Genomic DNA, 27,952 nt, shown 5'->3' with positions numbered 1-27,952 from the left:
CAGTAATACATTTATAAATGCCTTTTTGTTTCTATGTAGATAAATTTTTATTTTCTAATGAGCTGTCTGCCAAATATTGAACAATCAAGGAATTTCTCAACTATATATTTCTGTTTCCAACAACTATATTTAACTAGAAAAATAACACCATTAATAATGCACATAAGATATTAATATTGGGATTTTCCCATCATGAAACATGATGACATTTCTCTAGTACATGCCATCACTTTGGTAGGGTCTGACTCCAAGAACCTCCACAATCCTGAAAAGTTTCACAATGTTTTTCTAGGCCACTTCATTTGAATGGAGCTTTGCAGCAGCTTCTTGCCTAGATTGCCTAGATTTCTGGTATAGCAGCACTAAACCTGCGATGTAAACCCATCATTCTCAGGTTTGTGTTCACTTCTGGCAGTCAGACCCCCATACATCAGTATAATGGGATTAACTTCTGTAAATGGGAAACCCCTTTAAGGGATAAATCTGATAAAAAGAACCTGTGACATTTATGGGCACATATTAATATACTGTCAAGTATATACACTGATTATCTGTGAACATCTGAGTTCAGACTTTTCTAAAATAAGATAAAGTCAACAATATGTGTGATGTAACTGACTGCAGCCAAATGTCTGTTGTGGCAAAAAATTGAAATAAAAAAAATGTATATTATAAGCATGCCCAAATACATATAAATATTCTCAAATTAACTATAATGAAGTAATAATACAACTATTTGCTGGGGTGCTCTGCAAGATGCTAATATCTTTATGGTGTAACTTCAACCGTAATATTGCTCATAGTCCCCCCCATTACCACCCCAACAGCATAAACCGAAAATGTTTCCCTACTTCCCAAGACAGAAAGCAGAATAGCAAATATTCATCCCTCTTATTGTACTTTTCCCCACGCCTCCACAACGGCACTACCTGGAGGTTGGACCGCCTTCTCGGGGACAGGAAACAACAGCGAGATCAGCCAATAAAGGGCCCCCTCCCTCTTACTTTTCCAGTTGTTTCCTGTCCCTCAGAAGGTCGGGATCGCGGATCAGCGGTTTGCGCGGCCTTTGCTTCTGGTGAGTAGTCCCGGCTCTGCCGGAGGGCCGTTGCAGGAGGAGGGTCCGCGGAACACAGCAGTCTGTCCCTCCCTCCTCTCGGTGTAAATATGGTGGACGCCGGTGACCCAGGGCTTTTACCTTCCCCGTCCTGTGGACTGGACCGGCAGATCTGTGGGCAGCAGGGGGCGTTCCTGGGCCTGGGCAGGGGGCGTTCCTGGGCCTAAGACACGGCGGTACGCACGGGGGAGGGGCTATGGCGTCACCGGAACCAGGAAGTGAAATACAGAGCGAGCTGCCGGCGTTCCTTGCAGCTATCGAGCGCCGTCTCCTGAGCAGCCTGTCCCTGCAGTTATTTTGATGAACATTTTCATTTTCACTTCCACTTTGAATTAAAACATGAAAAATCTAAAGGGTCAGGTTAGGTTCACATATGTGGCAACCAACTCCAGTAGTCTCTTCCAGCAGAGGAACAAATTATCAGTGTTTACCAAATCCGACATAGCAAGATATTGCTACACACTGCAAGTCCCCCAGGAAGTCCACAGATGCTCCCAGGTCTTCAAGCCCGGGGAGAGATGTCTCAAAAAAGGAACCGTCCCTCAAAAAGAGATGTGCTATCTGCAAGAAAGCGCTTTCAAGTTCTTACAAGAAAGCTCTGTCAGAAATGCTGTGATAAAGTGGTCTCGGATGAATCCCCTACACTAATTGAAAGTCTAAGAACCATGGGCTCTAGATGGCGACCAAAATGGTCACCAATGCGACTTAGAACTGCTAAATGGCGACAAGACTTTGTAGTCTTGTTGCCATTTGCGCCTAGACCCTCCGCTCGCTGCTCTGCCTCTAAGAAAAAAAAGGCTTTCATCCATGTTGCAGATGTTTGCTGGGTGAAGATCCGCCCCTCACCCTACCCGGCATAGAGGGTGGATGTGGCTTGTGCTCCCGCTTCCAGCAGTCTGGCAAGTTTTGGAGTTGAGTCTTCTGTGGAGCTGAGCTGCTGGAGACACTTCAACTAGGGCAGCACAGAGCTCCCGCGTGGGTCTCGGCTAATAACACTAGGCATGCAGATTTATTAGTGTGTTTTATAGGACTGGGTCCCTATGAGGTCACAAGGAGAAGGCAGAGATCCGTAAGAACAAGTATAAGCGCCGGCTGTGCTGCTTTAACACCACAGTATGTCGGGGGGATCCGTGATCTTTGTCTGCATATGCATTATATTGATTTATGATGCTATATAACCCTTAGAGGTCTGGAATGTACTGGATAACACTGACCTAATGCGGTCAGTGTTATCCAATACATTCCAGAACTGTAAGGGTTACATAGCATCATAACTCCCCCGGCCTAGGGGTTCGCTCAGCAGTCCCAAGGCACACCAATTGACAAGGAGAGATTGCCGCCTATACTTTGCACGTTCTAGAAAAGGAGGGCGATGTCCGTGCACGCCCCCTTACTGACACGTGGGTGATGGGCAGAGAGCCCTTAACTGCTCCTTTCTGTGCCAAAGACATGTGGTAGAGTTAAAAAGAGGGAAAATGGCACTGAAGCAGCCTATAAGGGGTTAAGCACAGGCTAGTTCAGCTGCCAGAGGAGGTCCCCTAGCTTTCCTGCATCTCTGCTTGCTGGCAGTGAATGGAAACCTTTAAGGTTGACATTCACAGACTAAATTTCCATGTCCAGCCACAGTTACACAGTGAGCAGCACTACAATATGGGCGATCTTTCCTCCCTCTCAGAGCAAAGGTTTTCATTCACTGACAGGCAAGCAGAGGGGTTGAGAATAAAGAGTTAAGCTTGTGAAGTATTATATTTTTATCTGTTATATTTTTTCTTAATGTAAAAAAAAAAAAAAAAAAAAAAGCTGCCCTTCCCCCCACCCCCACTGTCATGCTGGTCCCGTCAACACGTAATGCCCGCTGATGTGGTCACTGGTTGCAGTGGCGACTCTCAAGTGATTGGCCTTTTAAGGAGTGCAGTGGGGATAGTTTATTTGAACCCATTGTGTCACATATAGAATAATACTGGTTTGAAACCCCTTAAAGAAAAATAAAAAAAATTACTCCTTAAAGGGTTTGGCTACACTAATTTCTGGACCTCTAAGACTGGCAGGACCTTTGTTGGTGATCATACTTGCCTGATCCCCAGTTCGGGGTCCCGGCTCGTTTGCTCCCCGGCCTTTGTTGCTTGTCTTGAGTCCCTTCATGAAAACCTCCTATTTGACGGCGTTACAGCCAATGACTGAACACTGCTTCCCGTGCATTATGTTAAATGGTCATGTGATGCAAGGGGAGCAGATCTCCACTGTGTCCAGTGATTGTCTTGATGCCACTGCAGCCAAATGTTTTCATGGAGAAACCCAAGACGAGCAGCGGAGGCCGGGAAGCGAATGAGCCGGAACCCAGCACCTAGGGATTACCAACGCGAATCTGGCTAGTCTGACAGGTCATGGAAATGAGTGTACAACTCCTTAAACTGCGTGGGCTGTAGCTTAGAAAACCCCATGCTCCTAAGCATCCTAGCTATATTATATGTATTTTAAATTTGGCGACTAAAGATTTCATTTGGCTCCTAAATTTTTCAGGTTAGGAGCCAATGGCTCCTTGATATAATTTTTTTTAGTCTGGAGCATTGTAAAGAGGAAGTTGGGGCTGCTGTAGAAGCTAAAATGTCTACTATCCCATCTAGACCCTCTACGTCAAGTGCCTCTGTTATTGAACAAGACTCGGATGTAGACTAAGGGGAAATCATTTCTGACTCAGACTCGTCTGTTTCTGAAGACGTCTATAGAAAACCTCTTTGCTCAATCGAAGAGACAGATTCATTAATAAAAAACATCCGTGCCACAATAAATTTAGAAGAACCCAAAGAACCATTATCGGTACAAGATCAGATGTTCGCAGGGTTGGCAGACAAGAAAAAACTTGTTTTTCCAGTCCACAGCAGTATTAAAACCTTGATTCTCAACGAGTGGAGAGACCCTGAAAAAAGACAGGCGGCATCAAAAACATTTAAGAGAAAATATCCTTTTTCAGAAGAGGATTCGATTACATGGGACAAAACCCCTAGGGTGGATGCACCAGCAAGGATTTCGAAAAAAACAGCACTGCCCTTTGAGGATTTGCATCTACTGAAAGACCCAATGGACAAAAAATGCGAGAGTCTGCTTAAAAAAAACGTGGGAATCCTGCAGTGCAGTTCAAAGGCCAGGAATCTCAGCAACCTACACAGCCAGAACCCTATCCTTGTGGTTAAGTCAGTTAGAGGAACACATCGGATCCGGCACTCTGAGAGAAGATATACAAGCCTCAATCCCGAAGTTGAAACAGGCCGCAAACCTTATGGCGGACGCTTCCGCAGACATATTGAAATTGTCAGCCAGGACAGCTGCCCTATCCAATGCTTCTCGCAGAGCAATTTGGTTGAGAACCTGGTCGGGGGGATACGGCATCAAAGAACAAACTATGTGCCTTACCTTGCGAGGGGGATAGAGTATTCGGCTCAGCCCTGGATGATATTTTAGAGAAAGCTTCAGATAGTAAAAAAAAGGCTTTCCCACGGACTCAAAATTTTATCATCAGAGACGATCCTTTCGGCCCCAGAGACGTGGTAGACCTGATCAAAAGAAAAAAGAATCGGGAACGTCTTGGCAGTCATCTAGAGGGAAAGGGAAAGGCTTCCTATTCAATCCCGAAAAATCTTCCTGGCCCACTACCCAATGACGCCAGAGGAGCAGTAGGGGGAAGACTCATGCATTTTTACCCTGCCTGGGTCAATATTCAGGCCTCCCCTTGGCTGGAGGTGATAAAAGAAGGCTACGGTCTGGAATTTATCCGCCTCCCCCCAGACCGTTACATGGAAAATTCCAGACTAAGCGGAAAAAATCAGGAAGCGATGGATCAGCAAATATTGATCCTGTTAGAAATAAGAGCCATCATTCCGGTACCAGTAGGGGAACAGAAGAGGGGGTTCTATTGTCCTATTTTTCTCGTGAAAAAACCAAACAGTACTTTCAGGGAAATAATAAATTTCAAAACCCTAAACAAATACGTTGTTTACAAAAAATTCAAAATGGAAACTGTAAGATCTATATGATAACGGTAGACCTGGCGGATGCCTACTATCACATCCCAATCCAGAAGAGAGTTTAGAAGTTTGAGGATATCGGTTTGGTTCCACGGATCGCTCTGCCACTATCAATTTCAAGTTCTGCCATTTGGCCTCAGTTCAGCCCGAGGCTATTCACAAAGGTGATGACGGAAGTAGCAAAATTCCTTCTTCTAGCAGGAATCCCATTTATACCGTACCTAGACGATTTCTTAGTCACAACCCCGTCAGAAAATCTTCTTCTGTGTCATCTTCAGACAATTCTTTCAACCCTAACCGACCTGGGTTGGATAATAAACCAACAAAAGTCTTGTCTTCTCCCCTCACAAGTAAAAATCTTTCTGGGCATTCTTCTGGACTCATGCCTTATGACTTCCTTTCTGCCGGAGCAGAAACAACAGAAATTAATTTCCAGTATTAAGAAATTCCCCAAAAAAAGGATAGCCTCCTTCAGGGAAATGGCAATCTTGGGTCTCATGACATCTACAATTCCGTGTGTGAAGTGGGCTCAGCACCACTCAAGGACACTTCAAGCCTTCCTTTTGGAACACTGGGACAAAAACCAGTCATCTCTAAACAAGAAGATAAAAATCCCATCATATCTGAAAATGACCCTATCCTGTCAATTTTATCCCGGGGGGTGGAGTGGAGACAGACGGACCAATTGGTCATCACTACCGATGCCAGTCAGCAGGGCTGGGGGGCTCACATGGATGGGAAAATGACACCGGGGTGTTTGAAAACGCAGCTACAGCAAGCTTCATCAAATATGAGGGAGCTAAGTGCAGTCTGGGAAGCCATAAAAAAAGTTTTCTCCTTACATCTATCGGAAAATTTTTAAAATAATTTCGGACAATTCTACCACAGTGGCCTACCTGAACAAACAGGGGGGAACAAGAAGCCGCTCCCTGTCTTTAGTCACGAAGAAGATCCTAGATTGGGCGAGAAGAACCTATGCTCTTTATCAGCAGCACACGTAAAAGGGGAAGAAAATCAAGTGGCAGACTTCCTGAGCAGGGATTGACTAAAGCCGGGTGAATGGAGCCTGAATCATCAGATCTTTGCTCAAATCTGTTCCAGATGGGGCACTCCAAAAGTCGACCTATTTGCCACAAGGAAAAACAGGCAAGTAGCCGGCTTTTTTTCCCCTATCCTCTCGAGACCGGCCCCTAAGAGTGGACGCCCTGTCATCGCCCTGGCCTCAAGAACTTCTTTATGTTCCTGCCTTTTCCTCTAATACCGAGGGTCATTTCCAAAATCCTGGAAGAGAAAGCGCAGATTCTCCTAATCACACCCTTCTGGCCCAGGAGAACATGGTTTCCAACACTGAAAAACCTAGCAGGGGAAGAATACTGGATGCTGCCGCCCGACCAGATCTTCTTCTCCAGGGACCAGTAAGACATCCCAGTGTCAACCAGCTTCGCTTGACTGTTTGGAAACTGAAAAACACATCTGAAGAGAAAAAGGTTTCTCAGAGGCGGTAATCTCCACTCTATTACAGAGTAGAAAACCAGTCACATCAAAAATATACTTAAGAGCCTGGGGGTCCTTTTTATGTTTTAGGGACGGCAGGTGGGATCCCTCCAAGAAACCAGAGGTGACCCTAATCCTGGACTTCCTTCAGGCAGGTCTATCTGTAAGTACTATACGAGTCCAAGTAGTGGCTTTAAGCGCTTTTTTTTAGATATCAAGCTCTCAGATTTAAATGTAGTCAAAAGATTCCTTAAAGGGGCAAGTAGAATTCGCTCTAGGCTTAGGTCTTCTGTCCCTCCTTGGGACCTAAATCTGGTCCTTTCCAAGCTAATGCATCTGCCTTTTGAACCCCTCGGAGAGATCTCCTTGAGAACATTAACACTCAAAACAGTATTCTTATTAGCTATCACCACGGCAAGAAGAATAGGAGAAATCCAGGCTTTCTCTATTGTACCTCCCTATCTTACGATTTTAGAAGATAGAATTATATTAAAGCATACTCCTCAGTTCCTTCCCAAAATAGTGTCCAGATTCCATAGTCAGCAGGAAGTCACTCTACCTTCCTTCTGTTCCCAGGCAACATCGGATAAGGAAAAGTTGTTCCATAACCTAGATGTTAGAAGGTGCGTTTTACAGTACTTAGTAGCAACCAAGAATCTGAGAAAGTCAAACCAGTTGCTAATACAGTATCTGGGGCTTCATTGAGGCTAAGCAGCCAGCAAGACCTCCATCTCCAGATGGATAAAGGCCTGCATTACTTTGGCCTATGAGACTGAGGGGATTTCTCCTCCTCCTTCACTGAAAGCTCATTCCACCAGAGCATTGTCAGCATCCTGGACTGAGCCTCAGCTTCATTGGAAGATATATGTCGAGCGGCCACATGGTCCAACCCCTGTACCTTTTTTAAGCATTACAAGCTGGACGTTTCTACCAATAGAGACTTGTCTTTTGGCCGCAGAGTCCTATCTGCGGTGGTCCCACCCTAAGTCATGTCTCCTATGTTATTCCTCCAGGTAGTGCCGTTGTGGAGGCGTGGGGAAAAGACATAAATTACTGTTACCGGTAATTGGATTTTCCTTTAGCCTCCACAATGGCACGGGATTCCCACCCCAAAAAAAAAAATATAATAATATATATGTGTGTGTGTGTATGTATATGTATATGTGTATGTATGTATATATATATAATGTAAATATATATATATATATATATATATATATATATATATATATATATATATGTGCGTGTGTGTATATATACACACAGTACAGACCAAAAGTTTAGACACACCTTCTCATTCAAAGAGTTTTCTTTATTTTCATGACTATGAAAATTGTAGATTCACACTGAAGGCATCAAAACTATGAATTAACACGTGGAATTATATACGTAACAAAAAAGTGTGACACAACTGAAAATATGTCATATCCTAGGTTCTTCAAAGTAGCCACCTTTTGCTTTGATTACTGCTTTGCACACTCTTGGCATTCTCTTGATGAGCTTCAAGAGGTAGTCACCTGAAATGGTCTTCCAACAGTCTTGAAGGAGTTCCCAGAGATGCTTAGCACTTGTTGGCCCTTTTGCCTTCACTCTGCGGTCCAGCTCACCCCAAACCATCTCGGTTGGGTTCAGGTCCGGTGACTCTGGAGGCCAGGTCATCTGGCGCAGCACCCCATCACTCTCCTTCATGGTCAAATAGCCCTTATATAGCCTGGAGGTGTTTTGGGGGTCATTGTCCTGTTGAAAAATAAATGATGGTCCAACTAAACGCAAACCGGATGGAATAGCATGCCGCTGCAAGATGCTGTGGTAGCCATGCTGGTTCAGTATGCCTTCAATTTTGAATAAATCCCCAACAGTGTCACCAGCAAAGCACCCCCACACCATCACACCTCCTCCTCCATGCTTCACGGTGGGAACCAGGCATGTAGAGTCCATCCGTTCACCTTTTCTGCTTCGCACAATGACACACACGGTGGTTGGAAGTTGGAACCAAATATCTCAAATTTGGACTCATCAGACCAAAGCACAGATTTCCACTGGTCTAATGTCCATTTCTTGTGTTCTTTAGCCCAAACAAGTCTCTTCTGCTTGTTACCTGTCCTTAGCAGTGGTTTCCTAGCAGATATTCTACCATGAAGGTCTGATTCTACTCTTGGTCTTCCTTTCCTGGGGCAGTCCGCATGTGAGCCAGTTTTTGTAGCGCTTGATGGTTTTTGTGACTGCACTTGGGGACACTTTCAAAGATTGACTGACCTTCATTTCTTAAAGTATCCACCTGACTTCTCCACAACGCAACTGATGGTCCCAACCCCATTTATAAGGCAAGAAATCCCACTTATTAAACCTGACAGGGCACACCTGTGAAGTGAAAACCATTTCAGGTGACTACCTCTTGAAGCTCATCAAGAGAATGCCAAGAGTGTGCAAAGCAGTAATCAAAGCAAAAGTTGGCTACTTTGAAGAACCTAGAATATGACATATTTTCAGTTGTTTCACACTTTTTTGTTATGTATATATGCCTTCAGTGTGAATCTACAATTTTCATAGTCATGAAAATAAAGAAAACTCTTTGAATGAGAAGGCGTGTCCAAACTTTTGGTCTGTACTGTATATATACCCTTTCGTTACATATTATGAGCTGTTGCCTTTTTTTTCTTCACGGCACACTATTGAGTTTGAGTGATATTTCCTCTGTTTGTTTATACCTTATTAAATTGCTCCTTGTTTCATGCCTATTCTGAGCCCTAGGTTAATAACTGGAGAGGTAAGAGGGAGGGGGCCCTTTATTGGCTGATCTCTCTGTTGTTTCCGGTCCCTGAGAAGGCAGTCCAACCTCCAGGTAGTGCCGTTGTGGAGGCTAAAGGAAAATCCAATTACTGTAAGAGTAATTTATGTCTTTAAGGCCACTTTACACTGCCTGTAGAAGCCACTGACGGGCTCCATATCTCTGCTTTCTGACCTTATAAACACTCTTTATAGCACAATTCTTATCTTACTGATAATAATGCGTCTTAAATAACGGTCTATGATATTTTAGTAATTTGGAGGTAAGATTTATTTGATGACCAGCACAAAGTGAAAGTAAAAAGTGCCACTCACACAGCTAGAAAAACAATTAACCCTTTGTGACAGAGTGACACAATATCTTTATTAGACCAATTGAAAAAAGATTTTTTAGCCCAAAATGAGTAAAATGCAGTCATAAAAAATTGTCTCTGAAGGTATACATAACCTTTAACAAAAAACAATCGTGTTAGCTGACCAATCCTTTGAAAGAATATTCTCAGATCTTTTGTCCATTTCCCAGTTTCATTGAATGTGTATGGCCAATTTGAACAACTGTAACGTCTAATGAGGACTAAAATATGTATGACTGTGTCTGTAAAATGAACATTCACCAGATGATTGTACAACTATGAACCTTCTTCTATCTAATGTACATAGCCATCTTAAGAGCTAGATCTTGGTATCATATTAAGGACCAGAGTCTTAAGATGGTTTTACACGTCCCAACATAACAGCTGATTGTTTGGAAGAAGCGTTTACATGCAGCACTCTCCTTCACAGTATGAGGATGAGGGCGGGCTATTGCGATCCCTCCCCCTTATACAGCAGCACTGCCCAGAAACGATAATTGGTGTGCCTGCACGATTGACAGGATCACCTAATGAACAAGCGTTTTGTTCGTTTGTCGGGTGATCTGCAGCACATTTAAACTGACAGATTGTTGGGAGCGAGCGTTAGCAGGACTGTTTGTTCCCTATAATCTAACTGAATATCGGGCAGTGTAAATCCATCTTTAGCTATCAAATCATACCACGTTATTTATTGTGGGTGCAGATTTGTGTGCAGATCTTATCTCATCATCACACGTTCCAGTGTAAACTTTTTCTAGACTAGACTGTGTCCATACACCTTTAAAAGCTGTTGGCTGACAGCTACTGTATCTCTCCTAACTCCTTTAACATGTATGTGTTTTCAGGATAAAGCCGCTGTCAGCTGACCCCTCTGGTGGCAGCTTATATGCCTGGAGAACAAATGCATCAAGCAAAAAAAAAAAATCTATTTGCCTGATCCCTCTGTCCCTCAACATCCTTTTGTTAGGGGAGAGCCAGCAGCTCCCCATATACATTAGAATGTCGACCAGTCTTAGGCTACTTTCACACTTCGGCGCTCCGCTTGTGAGTTCCGTTTTAAAGGCTCTCACAAGCGGCCCCAAACGCATCTGTCCAGCCGTAATGCATTCTGAGTGGATGCGGATCCGCTCAGAATGCATCAGTCTGGCAGCGTTTGGCCTCCGCTCCGCTCAGCAGGCGGACACCTGAACGCTGCTTGCAGCGTTCGGGTGTCCGCCTGGCCGTGCGGAGGCAAACGGATCCGTCCAGACTTACAATGTAAGTCAATGGGGACGGATCCGTTTGAATTTGACACTATATGGCTCAATTTTCAAACGGATCCATCCCCCATTGACTTTCAATGTAAAGTCTGGACGGATCCGTCTGAAGCTACTTTCACACTTAGAATTATTTCTACAATATAATGCAGGCGGATCCGTTCTGAACGGATCCCATCGTCTTCATTATATGAGCGGATCCGTCTGGGCGGATCCGCTCTGAACTCAAGTGTGAAAGTAGCCTTACCAGATAACCCTGATTGGTGAGAGGTCAGCCACTGGTGCCCACAATGAGAAGGGTGGTCTCGTACCCCTGATCTGATAGTGGCAGGCTGAACATGCGCCCTGCTGCTCTAGTCAATCTCCGAGACTTAGAGGTAGCCAAATGATGTACTTGGCTACAGTATTTTCTGCATTCCTGTAGAGAATGAATGGAGCAGCAGGGCACATGCTCAACCTGCCGCTCCACCTGGACTGGGATACTGTACCTCTGTACTCTGGTTCAGTGTGGGTCGCAGTGTTTAGACCTCCCACATTCACTTACTGTAGTTATACTCTATCTGGTTGATGGGATGTAAATAAAAAATTACCAGAATGCCCTTTTAAAATCTAGTGCTAGTTCAATACAAGGTCTTTTTGAGTGTCCTGAACTTCTGAATTCTTGATTCATTGGATCTTTTCCTTCTACTGTAAATGAAATCAGCAGTTTCTTTTTACTGACTGCAAGCAAAATTTTAAAATGGTGAGGAATGAAGTGTGTTAGAATGTTACAATGCTTATGCTTCATTTACATACAGTTGCAAGAAAAAGTATGTGAACCCTTTGGAATGTTATGGATTTCTGCACAAATTGGTCATAAAATGTGATCTGATCTTCATCTAAGTCACAACAATAGACAATCACAGTCTGCTTAAACTAATAACACACAAAGAATTAAATGTTACCATGTTTTCATTGAACACACCATGTAAACATTCACAGTGCAGGTGGAAAAAGTATGTGAACCCCTAGACTAATGACATCTCCAAGAGCTAATTGGAGTGAGGGGTCAGCTAACTGGAGTCCAATCAATGAGATGATATTGGAGGTGTTGGTTACAGCTGCCCTGCCCTATAAAAGACACACACCAGTTCTGGGTTTGCTTTTCATAAGAAGCATTACCTGATGTGAATGATGCCTCGCACAACAGAGCTCTCAGAAGACCTACGATTAAGAATTGTTAACTTGCATAAAGCTAGAAAGGGTTATAAAAGTGTCTCCAAAAGCCTTGCTGTTCATCAGTCCACAGTAAGACAAATTGTCTATAAATGGAGAAAGTTCAGCACTGCTGCTACTCTCCCAAGGAGTGGCCGTCCTGTAAAGATGACTGCAAGCGCACAGGGCAGACTGCTCAATGAGGTGAAGAAGAATCCTAGAGTGTCAGCTAAAGACTTACAAAAGTCTCTGGCATATGCTAACATCCTTGCTAGCGAATCTACGATACGTAAAACACTAGACAAGAATGGATTTCATGGGAGGATACCACAGAGGAAGGCACTGCTGTCCAAAAAAAACATTGCTGGATGTTTACAGTTTGACAAGAGCACCCGGATGTTCCACAGCAGTACTGGCAAAATATTCTGTGGACAGATGAAACCAAAGTTGAGTTGTTTGGAAGAAACACACAACACTATCTGTGGAGAAAAAGAGGCACAGCACACCAACATCAAAACCTCATCCTAACTGTGAAGTATGGTGGTGGGGGCATCATGGTTTGGGGCCACTTTGCTGCTTTAGGGCCTGGATGGATTGCTATCACCGAAGCAAAAATGAATTCCCAAGTTTATCAAGACATTTTGCAGGAGAACTTAAGGCCATCTGTCCACCAGCTGAAGCTCAACAGAAGATGGGTGTTGCAACAGGACAACGACCCAAAGCATAGAAGTAAATCAACAACAGAATGGCTTAAACAGAAGAAAATATACCTTCTGAAGTGGCCCAGTCAGAGTACTGACCTCAACCCGATTGAGATGCTGTGGCATGACCTCAAGAAAGCGATTCACACCAGACATCCCAAGAATATTGCTGAACTGAAACAGTTCTGTAAAGAGGAATGGTCAAGAATTACTCCTGACCGTTGTGCACGTCTGATCTGCAACTACAGGAAACTTTTGGTTGAAGCTATTGCTGCCAAAAGAGGTTCAATTAGTTATTAAATCCAAGGGTTCACATACTTTTTCCACCTGCACTGTGAATGTTTACATTGTGTGTTCAATAAAAACATGGTAACATTTAATTCTTTGTGTGTTATTAGTTTAAGCAGACTGTGACTGTCTATTGTTGTGACTTAGATGAAGATCAGATCACATTTTATGACCAATTTGTGTAGAAATCCATATCATTCCAAAGGGTTCACATACTTTTTCTTGCAACTGTAATTCTGGAAATTCCCTCATTCCTCCAGTCAGTTGCTCAGCTCTTATATTGCTTTGCGTTATTTAAGGCGAGTTCACAACTGCGTTGGAGGCCCCAGTCGCATAGTCTGTTAAAAAGACCTGCATGCAGGACTTTTTCGTCCAGTAAAAGACAGCATTGCGAACGGAAACTGATCGGACTCCATTGTAGTCAGTGGAGTCTGTTTTTACCTCCGTTCGGCTTAATTATGTGCCCTATTGGCACGTTTTTTTCAGCTTCTCTAGTGTAGAGTAGAAAAAGAGGAAAAAAAAGTGATGTCAGTGGACCCTATGCATTTATAACATGTAATTTATTAAAGGGTAATACTGACGCAATTTTCTCGTTCATCGGGTAATCCCAATCTTTCAACAGGTTTAAAAATCGTTTGCCTGTGGCAGATTATGGTGTGTAATCAGGGTCTGCTGCCAGTAAACAATGATTCAGTATGCAAATGAACTATGGCATTAGTGATTGCTCCTCCACATAATGTGGAGGAGATCACTGGATATAATAGCAATGGTCTTCTCCGCTGACGAGCAGGAGACTGCCAGGAAGAAACGATCCTTCCTTACAATCGCCTGTTTACTACAATAATCTGCCTGTCTACTACAGCCTTAAAGGGGTTCTGCACTTAGTTTTTACTGATGATCTATTCTCTGGATAGATCATCACCTTCTAATCGGCGGGGGTCTGACACCCGGGACTCCCGCCAATCAGCTGTTTGAGAAGGCAGCGGCACTCCAGGAGCGCTGCGGCCTTCACACTGTTTACCGCCAGCTCACTGACGTCACGACTAATATCAATTAGCATGGGTGGGGCTAAGCTCCATTCAAGTGAACAGAGCTTAGCCCCGCCACACTAGTTGATACTAATCATGATGTCAGTGAGCCGGGAGTAAACGGTGAGAAGGCCGCTGCGCTCCTGGAGCGCCGCTGCCTTCTCAAACAACTAATCGGCGGGGGTCCCGGGTGTCAGACCCCCGCCGATCGGAAGCTGATGATCTATCCAGAGGATAGATCATCAGTTAAAACAAAGTGCAGAACCCCTTTAATAAAGCTATCAAGATAAGTGCTGTTCTTGGGTGTCTGCTACCAACCTCTAAACATTACAAGGTGTAACACCTGGAGATTCTGTGTAGCAAGATGTGTCATTTGTGTTCTGGCATTTTGGATATACAGTATGTTGTGTGGCGCCGACCAATCCTCCAAGCTTTATCTCTGAGCGACAGTTAATTTTATCTAGACCAGACATGGGGCATTTCAATATAAGCATGGGAAGGTGCATTTAATAGTGATATATATTACGCCTGTCTTCCCACAGTGTGATGACGTGCCAAATTTCTCATTTTCCATGTTAATAATTAAAATTATTGTTCTATTTTATATATGTTATTTACAGAGCCTATGACAGATTTCATCTAGGATAAGAAGTGTTTTACCAACTTTCAAATTATTTTATGGTAGCCTGTGTAAACCTGTAGTTTTCCATTGATGCTGATGTGTGTGTCTGTAATATTTAATTTTACTGTGAACAGTTGATTTGTGTATTTTCTTTAAAGGAGAATAGTTACCTAAAACTCTTCCTCTAGTGAGCTTGGGGAGTTGGCTTCAGTCCACAATGGGGAAAATCTATAAAAACCGTTGGGAAGGAAAACTGTCTGTTGCCCATAGCAACCAATCAGATTCCACCTTTCATTTTCCAAAGGAGCTCTGATAAATAAAACTCGGAATCAGATTGGTTACTATTGGCAACTAAGCCAGTTTTCCTTTACACTAGTCTCGATAAATCTCCCCCAATGTGTTGATTCTCGAACTATTGTCTAATACATTTGTTCTGCCTTCCAGTGTTGCTGCTAACCATAAGCAAAACTTGATGACTGTTGCCAACTTGGGTGTCATTTTTGGGCCTACTTTACTACGCCCCCAAGAAGAGACTGTAGCAGCTATCATGGATATCAAATTCCAAAACATTGTGGTGGAAATAATTATTGAAAATCATGAAAAGGTAAAACAACTTTGCTTTCTGTTGCAATATTTGGTTATTTTTTATAGTAACTAACAAAGAGATATATTTCAATTGTGTTTTAGATTTTCAATGTCATTTCTTGTGTGACACATGACCACATCCCCAAGAAGAATGTATTATCTAGTTTAACAATTGTTGTAAATCATCCTAAATCCAGATACCTGAAAGCACTATATAGTCTCACACAATGTTCTTCATCTCAATAGCCTTAGTCTATGTACAACTTTGGGGACAATTTTTTAATTATTGCACTCATTAGTGATGAGCGAATAGACTTCGGCAGAAACATCCGAAGTCGATTCACATGAAACTGTGTTATAATGCTGTACCAAGCAAGAGCTCCGTACAGTATATGAATGTATTGGCTCCGATGAGCCGAAGTTATTGCTTCACGAAGTCTCGTGAGACTTTGCGCAATAACTTCATATATTAATTTGTACTGTAAAAAAACATTTCCCAAACTCTGGTTTGGTTTCAAGTAGTATTAAATTAATTTATGAAGTTATTGTGCGAAGTCTTGCGAGACTTTGCGAAGCAATAACTTCGGCTCATCGGAGCCAATACATTCTAATACTGTACAGAGCTCCTGCACAACATTTTTATGCAAATCGATTTAGGATATTTAATCCGAAGTCAATTCGTCATTCCTAGTTCTCATTTTAAGCTAAAAATCAATTTTTCAATTGGTCTTTATTAAAAATATGGAGGCCTTTTTTCTGTACATAGCTGAGATGCTCTGATAGCAGCCTGTGGATTTTTGCTCTCTGACCTTATAAACACTCATTGTAGCTCAGTTCTTATCTTACTGATAAGAATGTATCTTAAATCGTTAATTTCTAACGATAATTTGTTTTCCCTTAGTCCTAACAGCAGCACAGATGGGGTTAACTGCCCCTGTGGACTGGTAGGACCGGCGGAATTTTAATGAGCCCAAGAACCAATAAACGATCTTCAGCTCCCTGAAAAGGAGGAGATCACCCCCCAGCCCACCGTGTTTTTAACAAGCATAATGTATCTAGGGTGGGATATTTGTGTGCTGCTGTTAGGACTAAGGGAAAACAAATTATCGTTAGAAATAAACGATTCCCTTACATCCTACCAGCAGCACAGATGGGGAGATAGCAAGAAGAATCCCCTAGGGAGGGTCCTCATGCCTGGCAGAACTAAGAACAGTCTGCCCAAAAGCTGAAAACTCTGCCATCCTAGCATCTATCCTATAATGGGAGATGAAGGTTGACTCAGAGCTCCAGGAGGCCGCCTTGCAGATCAACTCTAAGGAGAGAAGGCTTCTTTCCGCAACCGAGGTGGAGACCGCCCTAGTAGAATGGGCTCTCACAAACTCGGGAGGATCTAAGGATTGGGAGACAAAGGCTTCCCTAATGGCCTCCTTGATCCAGCGACTAATGGTGGCTTTAGACGCTTTACGGCCTTTAGACTTATCGGCAAACAGGATAAGGAGATTCTCATCTATCCTGAACTCTCTGGATCTATCCACATAGATCTGGAGGCATCTTGAAATATCCAGCGGGTCTCTAGCTGGAGTATCAGAGGAGGAGGTTGTAAACAAAACTGGTAAAGAGATTACCTGGTTGATGTTTTGAAAGGTAGGCACCTTAGGTCTGAAGTATGGTAAAAACTTCAGGAGCACTCTATCCTGTAGGAAGATGATGTATGGATGAATTGCAGAGAAAGCCTGCAATTCAGAGACTCTTTTGGCTGAAGCTATTGCCAGAAGAAAGACCATCTTTAAAGTTAAAAATTTGAAATCTACCTCCTCCAAAGGCTCGAAGGGGGGGAGATGCTAGCCCCCTGAGCACTACTGAAAGATCCCACTGGGGAATAGGTTTCAGTATAGTAGGCTTTAGTCTCTCATCTCCCTTCAGGAAGCGTTTGATGAGTGGGTCCCGAGAATATGGCCTGTTGAGACAGGCCGAGATGGCACAAATCTGTACCTTCAAGGTAGCTGGAGATAGGCCTCTGTCTAATCCATCTTGAAGGAATTGTAGTATCGCAGGAAGGGGCGGATCTGCGGACGCCACCTGTTTTGGAATCACACCATGCCACGAATATTCTCATGATCCTGGAGTAGGCCTTCTTTGTAGACTCTGCTCGGGAATGTGACAACGTTCTCAGGACCGACTCGGAAAGCCCTTCTATGTTGGGAAGGGACTTATCAACCTCCAGGCTGTCAGGTTGAAACTGTGCAGATCTGGGCAGAGGTGAGTGTCCCACGACACCAGGGTCTGCTCCGGGGGGAGTCTCCAATATTGTCTCCGACTCATCTGAATGAGCTGGGTAAACCAGGATCTCCTGGGCCAAAACGGTATGATGGCTATTACCGAGGCCTGATCCTGACGGATTTTCATCAGTACCCTCGGTATCATGGAAAACGGAGGGAAGATGTAAGCCAGCCTGAACCTCCACGGTATTGACAGAGCATCTATCGCCAGGGGGTTGTCTTCCCTGTACAGGGAACAGAACCTCAGCACCTTGGCGTTGAACCTGGTTGCCATGAGATCCACCTCTGGCATACCCCAACTGTGAACTAGCTGCCTGAAGATCTCTGGATGCAGAGACCACTCCATGGTCGGTAAACCTCGACTTAAGTGGTCCGCTATCATATTGAGGGAGCCTCGAATATGAACGGCAGATAAATGAGAAAGGTTCAACTCTGCCCACCGAAGGATCACCCCGATCTCTGATAGAAGGGGCAATGACCTTGTGCCTCCCTGTTTGTTTATATAGAGAACCGCAGTCATATTGTCTGACTGGACTTTCACCGCTTTGCCCCGAATCTGAGGGGCGAAGTGAAGGAGGGCTAGCCGGATAGCTCGCATCTCGCGAAGATTGGAAGAAAGACGCCACTCCAGAGGGGACCAAGATCCCTGTATTGGGGATCCGTCCAGGTGAGCGCCCCAGCCTACCAGGGACGCGTCTGTAGTCAATATGACCCAAGCTGGTTGGGTCATAGACTTCCCTGCTGGTAGCCGAAACCACCATCTGAGGGAATTCCGGGTTTGACCGGACAGGGAGCACAGGGAATCTAGCCCCGCAGGGCTGCCGTTCCATAAGTGTAAGACCTCCGACTGAAGAGGACGGAGGTGCCATAGTGCCCAAGGGACTGCGTCCGCAGCCGCTGACATGAGCCCCAGCATCTTCATGAGAGTCCAGATAGAGACTCGACGAGGGACATAAAGGACCTTTGCCAGGTCCTGAATCCGCACTTTCCTTTCTAGAGTCAACCGGAGGGACATCTCCACAGAGTTGACCACGAATCCTAAATAATGGATTGAAGTCGATGGGCTCACATTCGACTTCTGCCAGTTCATAATCCAGCCCAGGCGGAGGAGAAAGGAAATTGCTATCTGAAGATGGTGGGTAAGGACCGGAACTGAAGAGGCTTTGAAAAGCCAATCGTCCAGATAAGGAATAATGGTCAGTCCTTGAAGTCTCAAGGCTGCCACCACCGACACCACCACCTTGGTGAAGATAAGGGGAGCAGAAGAGATTCCGAAGGGAAGCGCGGCGAACTGAAAGTGCCTTCGGACCCCTGAAATCTGGACCGCGATCCTGAGGAGTTTCCGGGACGCGGAATGGACCGGGATGTGAAGGTACGCATCCTTGAGGTCCAGAGTAGCCATGACGTCCCCAGAGTTGAGGATATGGCTGACTGACCTTATGGTTTCCATGCGAAACCTTGTTTTTCTTATAAATCGATTGAGAAATCTCAAATCGATAATCATCCGGAGATCTCCCGTCCTTTTGGGAACCAGGAACACTGGTGAATAAATCCCTAGACCCCTCTCCCCTGCCGGCACCTCCTCTAGGGCTCCCTTGGAGATATAGTCCTGAATGTAAGATTCTAGGACCACTTGTTTGGCAGACCCGAAATTTCGTGTGGCGATGAATCTCTCTGGGGGGAGAGAGATGAGATCTACCCGGTACCCGACGGAAACTATGTCCTGGACCCAGGGGTCTGCAATCAATCGGCTCCAAGAGTCTTTGAAATGGGTAAGACGGCCCCCCACGGGAATCTGGGGGAGGGGTACGGGAAAATCTAGAGGAGACACTGCAGGGGCAGCAGGGCTTATCCAAGAGCCTCGAGGAGGCCCATAGTCAGGAGGGTTTTGCCTCCCTGGTGGGTTTACGGGAGCGTCTTGAATATTTACGAGATGCCCCCCCCCCCAATCTCTGTGCCTAGACTACTTCCCCGGACGACCTTCGCGCTTCTTCTCCTGTCTGGGGCGTCCCCGAAAGGGCTGCTGGGGGAGGCTCTTCCCCTTTTTATCGGAGAGCCCCTCCATTATCTTGTCCAATTCGGACCCGAACAGCCTATCCGGTTCGAAGGGGAGCCCACAAAGGTTGAACTTGGACGCGTTGTCAGCGATCCATGGTTTCAGCCAAAGTGGCCTGCGGGCAGCTGACACTAGGGCCATAGTTTTGGCGGCCAGCTTCAACTGCATCTGGGTGGAATCGACCAGAAAGTCCATAGCCAGATTGGCTGACTTGAAGGCTGCCAGGATGTCATCTCATGATACGCTCTGATCCACGTCCGTCTGGATTTGGTTGAGCCTGGAGCGTAAATAGGCGGCTACCTCCGTGGCCGCAATTGAAGTTGTTGCGGAGGCAGCAGCCGCCGCGTAACTCCTTCTAAGGGTGCACTCTGCCCTCCGGTCTAGAGGGTCCTGCAGACTAAACCCATCGTCTGCAGGAACTAGAGTGCGTCGGGACAACTTGGCTATAGCCATGTCCACCTTGGGAACGGAACCCCATGATTCCACCAAGGGTTTAGCCATCGGGTACATAAGTTTGAATTTTCTGGTGAGTACTGGACCTTTCTCAGGCTTTCTCCACTCTGTGCGCATCACAGAGAGGAGGGTCTCATCCGCTCTAAAGACACGCTGTGTCCGTCCGGCGGGATCGGAAGACTCCCCCATGTCAACATCCTGGTCCCTCGACCTGATGGACTAGAGTAACTTCTGTGTCTTTTCTGGAGGGAAAAAGCAAGAAGTAAATTCTTCTTCCTCTTCTTTCGACCGGTGCGACCACCTCCATGGGAGTCTGAGAGGGACCTGGTAGCCTCTCATTAAGCAGCCGTACCACTCCCTTAATGGAATCATCCACGTATGTTTTTGTCCACTGGAACATCTCCTGCATCGTGGGTTCCGTGGATGCCGTGCGTCAATTCTCACATCTGGAGTAAGGACAGCCGTCATCTAAGGGTGTGTTACATTCGTAACACGCCAAATGCTTCCTCTTGGCCCCAGCCCTCCGCTGATCCGGATCCTTAGGGGAAGCCATAGTCTGTAATTGGAAAGAAAAAAACAGGTCATAACACCTACAATACCTGGAGGTGGAGAAACAAGACCTTAAGGGGGCCCACCAGCACTAGAAGAAATTAGAGCTGTGAAAAAGAGGAACAACAAACCCCAAGCCAAGCAATATGAAAATATCTCACGGCACAGGGAACTCTGGAGCTAACTTGTGAAAGCGACGCAACCAGAGCACTGACTGACAGGCTCTTGGGTGCTTTAAAGGAGGAAGCCCCGCCTCTTGGGCGGTTCCTTGATCGTAATTAGCCCAGCAAAATAACAGAGCCTATAATGGCTCAGCTGTTCTAAATGTCTCCCTAGATTTAATCCTGGGTCCCAGGATGTCTTTTATAAGGAGACAGTTAATAGAAATGGTGAGTTTTACAACCTCACCGCATCGCTCCGGAAAACCGGAAGTGACATAGCGCACCCAGTGCGCGTCACTTCCGGAAGATGGCGGCGCCCATAGCGCCGCACACATGCGGTTGGAGATGCTGTCATGAAAGAAGAGGGGAGGGGACACCCCCTTCCCCGACGGTACCCCAGCGACAAAAAATCGCAGCGATCAGGCCTAAAATAAAGGCACTGAAAGCAGGAAAAAAGCGATGCTTTAGCTTAAGGAACAAAAGAGCCCCTAAGCACTCTTCAGCTCCCTGAGGGGGAGCGATACGCCAGTCCACCTGTCCAGAGGACAGAAAAAAACACGGTGGGATGGGGGGTGATCTCCTCCTTTTCAGGGAGCTGAAGATCGTTTATTGGTTCTTGGGCTCATTAAAATTCCGCCGGTCCTACCAGTCCACAGGGGCAGTTAACCCCATCTGTGCTGCTGGTAGGACGTAAGGGAAAAACTGTTTATGACCTCTTAGTAATTTAGAGATAAGGTTTATTAGATGACTGGCACAAAACAACCCTTTGTGACAGAATGGCTCAATATTTTTAATAAAGGCCAATTGAATGTATGATTTTTAGCCAAAAATGCTATCATAAACAAAAATTGTCTCTGAAGGTGTACATAGCCTTTATCATCTATATGATGTATTTTTTTCAATAGACCTAGATGTGTTTCCTTATAAATAAGAAGAAATTATCAGTCATACTATAATACACAAATAATAAACTAAATACAACAGTGTCATACTCACTATAGAAAATGCTAATGCTGCGTTATAAATGTACAAAATTATTTGTGCCACTCCACCGACGTCAAGGCGATCTCTTTAGGACAGGAACCTAGTACTAAATACCACATTCACTGTTGTCATACCGACCTCCATTAAATCTGTCAAGGGTTAAACGGGCATTTACATTGCCCGATGTTTGGGCAGATTATCACTAACAAGCGTTCGTACACTAATTAGTGATAGTCTGCCGGTGTAAAGGTGCTGCTAATTACTCGTTAAATGAGCGAGGATTGTTCGCGTGGATGCTTAGATCATTGTTTGCTGGCAGCAGATTGTGCTATCTAAACAGCACACTCCTGCTGGCAAACAATGATTCTGTATGGGGACAAGCTTATACTTTGGAAGGGATTGCTACATGTAAATGCAGTGGTCACCTCCACTGACAAGCAAGCATTTGTCAGGAACAAAAGCTTTCTTCCTGACTAGGGGTTGCTACATCAGGTCATGTAAAGGCTTTGTAGCTAAGTCAGTTTAAGGCCTCTTGCACACGACCGTATGTATTATATGATCCGCAAAAATGGATCCACAAAAAATACGGATGATGTCCGTGTGCATTCCGTATTTTGCGGAACGGAACAGCTGGCCCCTAATAGAACAGTACTATCCTTGTCTGTTAGGCTAGTTTCACACTAGCGTTCGTCGGTCCGCTCGTGAGCTCCGTTTGAAGGAGCTCACGAGCGGACCTGAACGCCTCCGTCCAGCCCTGATGCAGTCTGAATGGAGCGGATCCGCTCAGACTGCATCAGTCTGGCGGCGTTCAGCCTCCGCTCCGCTCGCCTCCGCACGGACAGGCGGACAGCTGAACGCTGCTTGCAGCGTTCAGCTGTCCGCCTGGCCGTGAGGAGGCGAGCGGATCCGTTCAGACTTACAATGTAAGTCAATGGGAACGGATCCGCTTGAAGAGGTCACCATATGGCTCAATCTTCAAGCGGATCCGTCCCCCATTGACTTTACATTGAAAGTCTGAACGGATCCGCTCAGGCATCTTGCGCACTTAGAAAATTTTCTAAGTTATTAATGCAGACAGATCCGTACTGAACGGAGCCTCCGTCTGCATTAATATGATGGGTCCGTTCAGAACGGATCCGATCAAGCGCTAGTGTGAAAGTAGCCTTATGCGGACAATAATAGGACAAGTTATATCTTCTAGCGGAACGGATATATGGAAATACGGAAACTAAATGCACACGGAGTACCTTCAGGTTTTTTTTGTGGACCCATTGAAATGAATGGGTCCGCATACAGTCAGCAAAAAAAAAAAAGACATGGAAAGAAAATACAGTCGTGTGCAAGAGGCCTGATAAATATAGAACAGGATTAAAAAATGCCCCAAAGTTGTCGATACTCTAAATTATCTAGAAAAGTCTGTGTTTATTATTATTATTGTAAATAATAATATGGATAATAATTATAATACTAATTTTATATGATGCTACTTTTCTGTGATTCTATGCGGTTTTGTAACAGTTTTGTCAGTGCATTCTTGTACACTGGGCATAATGCCAGTGCATCAGGGACCAGATTACATTGAGTAGATTAGTGGAACCACAAGGACAAATGATTTGACAGAACAAATACAAGACCGGGCCATTAAACATGTAATTAGACCAAGAACATTATTAAAATGGGTTGTTTATGCATGCACATTGCCAAGAAGTATATAGATATTTTGAGAGGTTTTCTGTAGGAAAGACTGGAAGATATGGTGGCATCAGCTTAAAAGTTCATTATTGATTAAGTGAAACTTGAACTTGCATTTTAAGACCACTAAATCTTTGGTTGATCAATGCAAGCTCGGCTCATAGTTCATTTAGGGGCACTAACAGATCAATGTGTGGTCTGCGCATACATTAGCTGAGGCAGCAGAAAATTATAACCTGCCTGTGATCCCTGTGTATGCAAACAATGTGCAAAGCAATGTGCAAAGATGAATCATTATGTGCTATTGTTAATGATATTTCATCTATCCTTTTCAAATTTTTTAGTCTTATCAATAAGACTAATACAATGAGCACGTGATTGAGATCTTCAATGTGTCAGTTCACTGTAGTCTTATTGTTTGCTGTTATTATCTAGATTGTCTGGGCAATATTTTTGGCTACTGTCCTAATCTCTTCACAGAAATGTTTTCACTCACAATTTTTTGGTAGCAAAGGTATCTAAAAGGAGCATTTTGATCATTTTAACAGTTGTGGTTCGAAAAAATGTTTTTGAATAAGTTCAGTAACATCAGAATCTTTTCCACATGTGCAATAGATTTGTAGGCTTAAATGACTATAGGCATATAGATTATCTTTGATGTTCTGAAATATTTTACAACGTGACCAGGATGTATTGTAATACATTGCAGAGGGGATCAGACCCCAGAAGTTGAAGTCCCATAGTGGGACAAAAAGAAAAAGTAAAAAAAAATGTGTTTTTTATAATAAAAATAAAGTTTCAAGTAAAAACAAAACAAAAAAAACAAACACAAAACTTAATTTAACAAAAAAAAACACATAAAATTGTATGTCGTAAAAATTGCCGCGTCCGTAACTACCGGCTCTATAAAAATATCACATGATCCATCCTCTCACCTGAATTTCATAGAAAAAATAAAATAAAAACTGTTCTAAAACAATCTTTTTTTTTTTTGTCACCTTACATCATAGAAAGTGCAGCACCAAGCGATCAAAAAGTCGTATGCCCCCCAAAATGGTACCAATCAAATCGTCACCTCATCCCGCAAAATATGAGCCCCTACATAAGTCGCCCAAAAAATTAAAATAAAACTATGGCTCTCAGAATATGAAGACAATAAAACATGATTTATTTATTTTTTGTTTAAAAAATGCTTTTATAGTCTAAAACTTAAAAAGTAGACATATTAGGTATTGCCACGTCTGTAATTACCGGCTGTATAAAAATATCACATGACCTAATCCCTCAGGTGAACACCGTAAAAAAATAAAAATAAATGGCATCACAAAAAGTGTAATACCAAGCGACCAAAAAGTCATACGCACCCTAAAATAGTACCAATCAAACCGACACTAAAAAATATTTTTTTCTCGAAAATGCTTTATTATGTAAAACTGAAACAAACAAGTCATATTTGGTATTGTCGCGTCCGTAACAACCTGCTCTATAAAAATAGCACATGATCTAACCTATCAGATGAACATTGTAAAAGGCAAAAAATAAAAACTGTGCCAAAACAGCTATTTTTTTTGTTACCTTACCTCAAAAACTATTTACTATAGAGCAACCAAAAATCACATGTACCCTAAAATAGTACCAACAAAACTGCCACCTTATCCTGTAGTTTCCAAAATGGGGTCACTTTTTTGGGGAGTTTCTACACTGGGGGTGCATCAGGGGTTTTTCAAATGTGACATGGCAACCTAAAATTATCCCAGTGAAATCTGCCCTCCAAAAACCACATGGGGTTCCTTTCCTTCTGCGCCCTGCCATTTTGCCCGTACAGCAGTTTAGCAGTTTTGTTTGGCTGTTAACCCTGCTTTGTGAGCGGAAATAACTGGATTAAAATGGAAAATCTGCCTAAAAAGTGAAATTCTGAAATTTAATCTCCATTTTTCTTTAATTCTTGTGGCACACCTAAAGAGTTAACAACGTTTTTAAAATCAAATTTGAATACCTTGAGGGGTGTATTTTCTTAAATGCGGCAATTTATGGGTGGTTTCTATTATGTAATCCCCACAAAGTGACTTCAGACCTGAACTGGTCCTTAAAAATTGGGTTTTGGAAATTTTCTTAAATTTTAAGATTTGCTTCTAAACTTCTAAGTCTTCTAAAAATAATCCAAACGTGAAGTAGACGTATGGGAAATGTAAATTAATAACCATTTTAGGAGGTTTCACTATCTGTTTTAAAGGCTGAGAAATAGACATTTTGAAAATTGCTCATTTTTCCAAATTCTTGGTAAATCTGTTTTTTTTTTATAAGTTAAAATTTACTCAAATTTACGAGAAAACTGTCTCAGAATGGCTTGGATAAGTAAAAGCGTTTTAAAGTTATCACCACATATGACCGTATGATGGATCTCAATAACAGAAAATATTAACGCTAGTGTGAAAGTCCCCTTAGACCTAGAAGCAAGAGGTTTTACTTTTCAGATTTGTTGTGGCGAGGTGAAAAGAGTATAAGGAGGGCAGCTGACACAGGCAGTAAATAGTAAGAAAAATAGAATGGGGCTGCGTGAAAATCACAAGCATCCGCAAGCAAGGTTGCTAGGTGACTAAAATGTGAACAGCATTATGAGGAGGACTGTTTAAATACTAATTCTAATTGAACCGGCAAAATTCATGGATCAAACACCTGTTGTGAATTTTGCAGTTAAGCTTCTTGTTAAAGAAAAACAAGTTGTGCAAAAATTACTGAAACATTGAACAGTTGGACATGTGCATTCAAAAGTTCAGAGGAGGTCACATTAAGTTCTCCTGTAAAGGTTAAAGTGCATTTTAGGTTCATCCTGAAATTTCACCCACAAGCCAAATATCCCAAACTTTTTGTGAGTGGTGTATGTGAAATGCCTTTTCCATGTCAAAGGAGTCTGTAGAATTTAAAGGGATTCTGTCACCTCTTTTTACCCTATAGAGATGCGGACATAAATGGCTAGATCGCCACTAGCATGTCCACAATATACCTGACCCATATCTCTGAGTGGTTTTATTGAGTGTAAAAAAATGATTTATATATATATATATGTGTGTGTGTGTGTGTGTAAATCAGCCTGGTAAGGAATCGAAGGGGCTGTACTAACCTTTTCTGGAGCCCTGCCTCGCCACCCTGTGAAGGAGCCCAACATCGCTTGTATACACAAATCTCCTTTGTGCTCACGAATTCAGATCGCCGTAATCTCGCAATGCGCAGTGCCGGCATAGTGTTCCTTACCTGTGCTGATATCAGCCTCAGGGAAGGAATCTGCTGATAGAACATTATTCTATAATTTTATTGGGACTCTAATAGGTAACTATTACTAAATAAACGGTATTTTTTAGCATTCTGTAAGATTTGATGTAAAGAAGTAAAAAAAAATAATAATTAGCATACGGTATTGTGCAAGCTCAGAGTCTGTGTAATCTGTTTTGGTAGCTGGCTGTAATGGTGCAACAGCAGAGCTGAAAGCTAGCTCTGTTACTTGCCGTTTTGCAGAGAGAGGAAACACTCTTTATTAACCGATTTGGCCCCCCGCAATGCTTTTGCAGGATCCCGGTGGTATGGAACCCAATTAGACCCTGTCGCTTTAGTACTGAGAGGTATAATGCACTACAATACAGAAGTAGTGGGGTATGTATTTTACAAGTGAGAATATAAGTAAAAAAATAAATAAATTCATGCACTTGTTCAGTCCTTTATTATTTGAAAAAAGAAAAATTGGTATCGTTGTGTCTGTAAGCCCTCATTCAACTGCCTAAATGAAAAAAATCGAGACTATTTGATCTGCACATGTGTGTGTATACATAGAGCCTCCCACTTTCCACAAGTCCAGAAAATTCACACAACATACTGATAAAATAATGAAAATAAAAAAATAGAGAGTGACTTCATGATTCAAAAGCAGTAAAACATAAAAAAAAATCCACATGCATGTGGTATTTTCATAATTGTATCAACTCATAAAATATACTTATCATAAAATGGAATAGAAAATGAAAAGTGTCATATGTACCCCAAAATGGCACCAATAGTAGCTTCGATCTTACTGCTCCTAGGATATGAAGGATGCAAGATAAATGCATACAAACATCTGGTGTAAAAGTAATAAAACAAAAAACAAATTATAGAAAAAAAAACATGCATCTGTTAGGACTTGAACCAAGGATGTCTACATACAGGAAAGATCATTATACCACTGAGCTATAGAAAAACTATGTATATCTATCACATATTACTGGTATCTGTATAATCATACATTAATATGTAGATTTGCTTTCTGATCAGATCAGTGTGGTGAAGATATACTGTATGGAATA

The 27,952-nt window shown here is 43.3% G+C and overlaps 1 protein-coding gene across 1 annotated transcript in view; it reads left to right on the top strand.

Annotated features, from left to right (window-relative positions):
- Positions 1-27,952, top strand: part of ARHGAP26 (Rho GTPase activating protein 26) — a 380,080-nt gene that overhangs the window by 154,870 nt on the left and 197,258 nt on the right. The window contains exon 17 of the mRNA XM_044277261.1: positions 15,304-15,463. Coding sequence (XP_044133196.1) covers positions 15,304-15,463 — 160 coding nt within the window. The remainder of the gene's footprint in view (positions 1-15,303; positions 15,464-27,952) is intronic.

Source organism: Bufo gargarizans, chromosome 2 (assembly GCF_014858855.1).
Source record: "Bufo gargarizans isolate SCDJY-AF-19 chromosome 2, ASM1485885v1, whole genome shotgun sequence".
Taxonomy (NCBI): Eukaryota; Metazoa; Chordata; class Amphibia; order Anura; family Bufonidae; genus Bufo; species Bufo gargarizans.
The sequence above is the reverse complement of the archived record's forward strand: the minus strand, read 5'-3'. Positions and strand labels throughout refer to the sequence as shown.